General features: G+C 43.3%; 1 pseudogene across 1 annotated transcript; it reads left to right on the top strand.

Annotated features, from left to right (window-relative positions):
- The first annotated feature begins 85 nt into the window (after nt 1-85).
- On the top strand, nt 86-1,420 carry TEOVI_000251000:pseudogene (annotated as a pseudogene). The gene has a single exon. A coding segment is annotated over exon 1 (1,335 nt).
- Nucleotides 1,421-3,394: the final 1,974 nt, after the last annotated feature.

Raw genomic sequence — 3,394 nt, forward strand, 5'->3', positions numbered from 1 at the left:
CAAACCACACACACACACAAGCGCGTGTACGTGCATACATATAGAAAGAGGAAGTGAAGGACAACTGTGTTGAATAACAGCAGTAATGAAAGAAAAAAAAGAGGTGAATTCAAGCCGTAAAGGATGGATGCCACCACGAGGTCGGCTGACGGCAACATCACGTGGCCCGGTGCCACCACCGCCTAGTCGCACACCCACGCGATGCTCGAGCATTTGTCGTGTTCCCAAAGATCGCTTTCGCGGCCCCCCGGCAGTAGCAGCAACAACAACACCGCGAAGTCGGGAAAGCGGCTCAGCTTGTCATTGTGTACCTCTTCGACGCAAGAACGCATCAAACGATAATGCCTTTGCGACACGACGCACGGCCATAGTGGATGAGAAGACACCGTCACCGCAGAAGCCTGTTCAGCCCTATGTAGCGGATGAGCGAATAGAGAAAATGCGTAGGTCAATGAATGGTACGAATCGCCGTTCCTGTAGCGAGTCTATGCGAGATGCGGAGCCTGTGAGTTTTCATATGGCGCCGTACCCGCGAGTTCCTTTTGTACGGCAGAGTAGCAACCGGTGTGAGTCAACTCCTTCAAGCTATAGAACTCGGGTGAGTACAGCACAGCAATGTTCATTTGGGGGACATGCTGCGAGACCAACGGTTGCTGGTACGGAGCTACTTCCGCGGATGCCACACCTTCAGGGTACTCACCGTACCTCCAAAGAGCGGGGTCGCGCGACGTTAGAGCGCTTCCTCCAAACTCAACCAACAGATGCACAAAATGAAGTACGAGATCTAATGAAGGAGTACAAGGGTCGAGAAGAGGAGCTATGCGATGCTCTAAACATTGCATTCGGGGAGTCAGCAGGAGGTGTAGCAATGGGTCTCAGTACCAGTACTAGTGGAGGAGCCACACCGGTTCCCCGACGTTATGATATTCCACAACCATACCGAGGGCCCACGCCACTGAAACAAGAGGTGACTGACACGTCGATACTTAACACTTCACCAAAGCTTCATAGCCGCAGCGCCATGAGTGCTACTGTTAGAGTGAATAGTGAAGCAAATCCAATAGCATCGAGCGCCTCGCCTTACCGTCATGGTTGTTCCCCCCGCAGGACTCAACCATCGCGGAATCGTGTGAACCCTCGCGATGGCGTTTATTCACAACCTCCCTCTGGTATGATATCCGCCTGCACACCCATTTCCAGCCCTTCACGTGGGAGGGGAACCGGTTGGGCTAAAAGTCTCTATAATGAATTGAGGGAAGAGGGCAGTTTGTCGCCATACCTCCGTTACCTTCCCAGTGATGTGTCAGGAGGTGAATGGGATAAACCTGATGTTGGAGACGTGCTTTGCTTTCAGGCGAAGGAGCCGCAGCGAAGACGTGTGCTCACCTCGCCCGTCCCCGATGAGTTACTCATAAAATAATACGCCCAACAGCAAGATTTGAGGTACTTTATATGGCCTGATGTTGGAGGTGTGTTTTACTGACATGGCAAAGGGAGGGAGAAAGGAAGAGTAGATATGTATGTGTAAATATAAGTTTAGAAAAGATGGATCGCAGGGGAGCAAACGGTGTTTGGGAGGGGAAAAAAAAACAAGTGAAAACATGCGAGCATGGATATAAAACAGTGGCGACATTAGAATTTATTAGATTTCCAGTATGTGAGGTAGCCCCACTGCAGCACTGATGGGGAAAAGGAGGGACGAAAGGAAAGAGAAATTAAAATGCCCCGACTCTCGCCCCTCCACGCGTTTTTTTTGTTCAAAAGTTTAATTACTGGATCCATGAAAATGAAGAATACTTTTGTCTTATTATTTACAACAGTGATGATGATGATAGTAATAATAATAACGTGGCAGCAGTATTATTATTATTGTTGTTGTTGTTACTTGAGATCCCTCATACTGTTTTGCAGAACGTAAGAAAAAGATAACTTATATTTTTGTTAAAAAGCAAGCCTACCAAGGAAAAGAAAAAGGGAAGGTGATTTGTTTTATTGTTTTCTTTAATCAATATAGAAGTCCTTTCGCATACGTGAGATAATTACGAGTGTATTTGCTTGTTGTTGTTGTTTTAATTCCCCTTGTTTTATTGTTGTCCAATTGCAATTTTGTTTAATATATATGTATCACTGTTACTGTTACCGTTACGATTTTCTGTTTGTTTCGTTTTTTTTTTTTGATGTCGTCGTGTAAATAAGGAGGGAATGGTGATGGATTTGAGTGTTGGGGCTGCGGCGTGTATTGCTCAAGTGATTTGGCGAGTTAATTTATTTATTTATTTATTAACTTAATATTTATAATATGGCAGTAGGGGAGGGGGTAACGGAGGAAAAAGGGAAAATGCGACATCATCGCAGTGTATCGTGAAATTTCCGTGCCGTGGTCGCATCCCGCGCGCCTGGTTTGTATGAACATTCCATTTCTTTATGTTCCCTCCTGTGTTTCATTATTCCCTTGTTTTTTGTGTAGATGAGTTGGTCCTCCTTTTTTTTTTTTGATAATTTTCCGCCCCACTTCATTTGTCTCTTTTTTTTTTTTTACTTTGCTTGTTGGTTCCTTTTTTTTTTTTGGTATTTCCTCGATTCTGATTTCGGTCTTTTTTTTAAAAAAAAAAAAGAAAAATCCTCTTCCTTGAACACGAGCGCCACGACCTTCACCCACCAACCTCCGAGTTTTCATATTTTAATAGAAGGAAAACTACTAACATCGCAAATTGCGATTTGTGTGGTGATTGACGCAGTTCAGCAAACGTTTCACTAATAAAAGGAGAAAATAAAAATAAGAAGAGGACAAAAGGGGGGATGGTGTGAAAATAAAGCAGCGGCAGGAAAGAGAATTCAGCTCCTCATCATCACACGTTCCAGTAGTCAAGTGATGAAATTTTTTTTTATTTTGTTTGTGTGGGTTTTCTGTTTGTCGTCGTATCGGCATGTTTTGTTCTGTCGAAGAGGGATTTTCCGCAAATGTGTGTGTGTGTGTGTGTATTTACCGTACCAATAACTATTAGTTGTTGTTTTTTTTTAATTCAAAATACATTTACCTCGCCTCTTTCCCCAGCTCCTCAATCCCACTAAGTGATAATAACCCAATAAGAAAATGGAAAAAAAAAAGCAGCGCACGTGGATTGTTTTGTTATTCTTTTTTTCCCTTTAATTCCCTCCTCAGTGTCATATCGTACCTCATTCAATTGCACCTCTTTGTTCCCCTTTACTTTATTTTTTGTTTAATTTTGTTTTGTTTTTTGCTTTTCCCTTCTTTTTCCCAACGGAAATCCCAAAACCACAGGGGTACAGTCGCTCCCCATCCTTTAGTTACATTACCTCATAATTTACGGGAACACACATATACCCAAATATACGAATAGACACGCACATATTTGTATATATATATATATAT

Source organism: Trypanosoma equiperdum (assembly GCF_001457755.1).
Source record: "Trypanosoma equiperdum strain OVI genome assembly, contig: ctg_561, whole genome shotgun sequence".
In the NCBI taxonomy this organism is placed as follows: domain Eukaryota; phylum Euglenozoa; class Kinetoplastea; order Trypanosomatida; family Trypanosomatidae; genus Trypanosoma; species Trypanosoma equiperdum.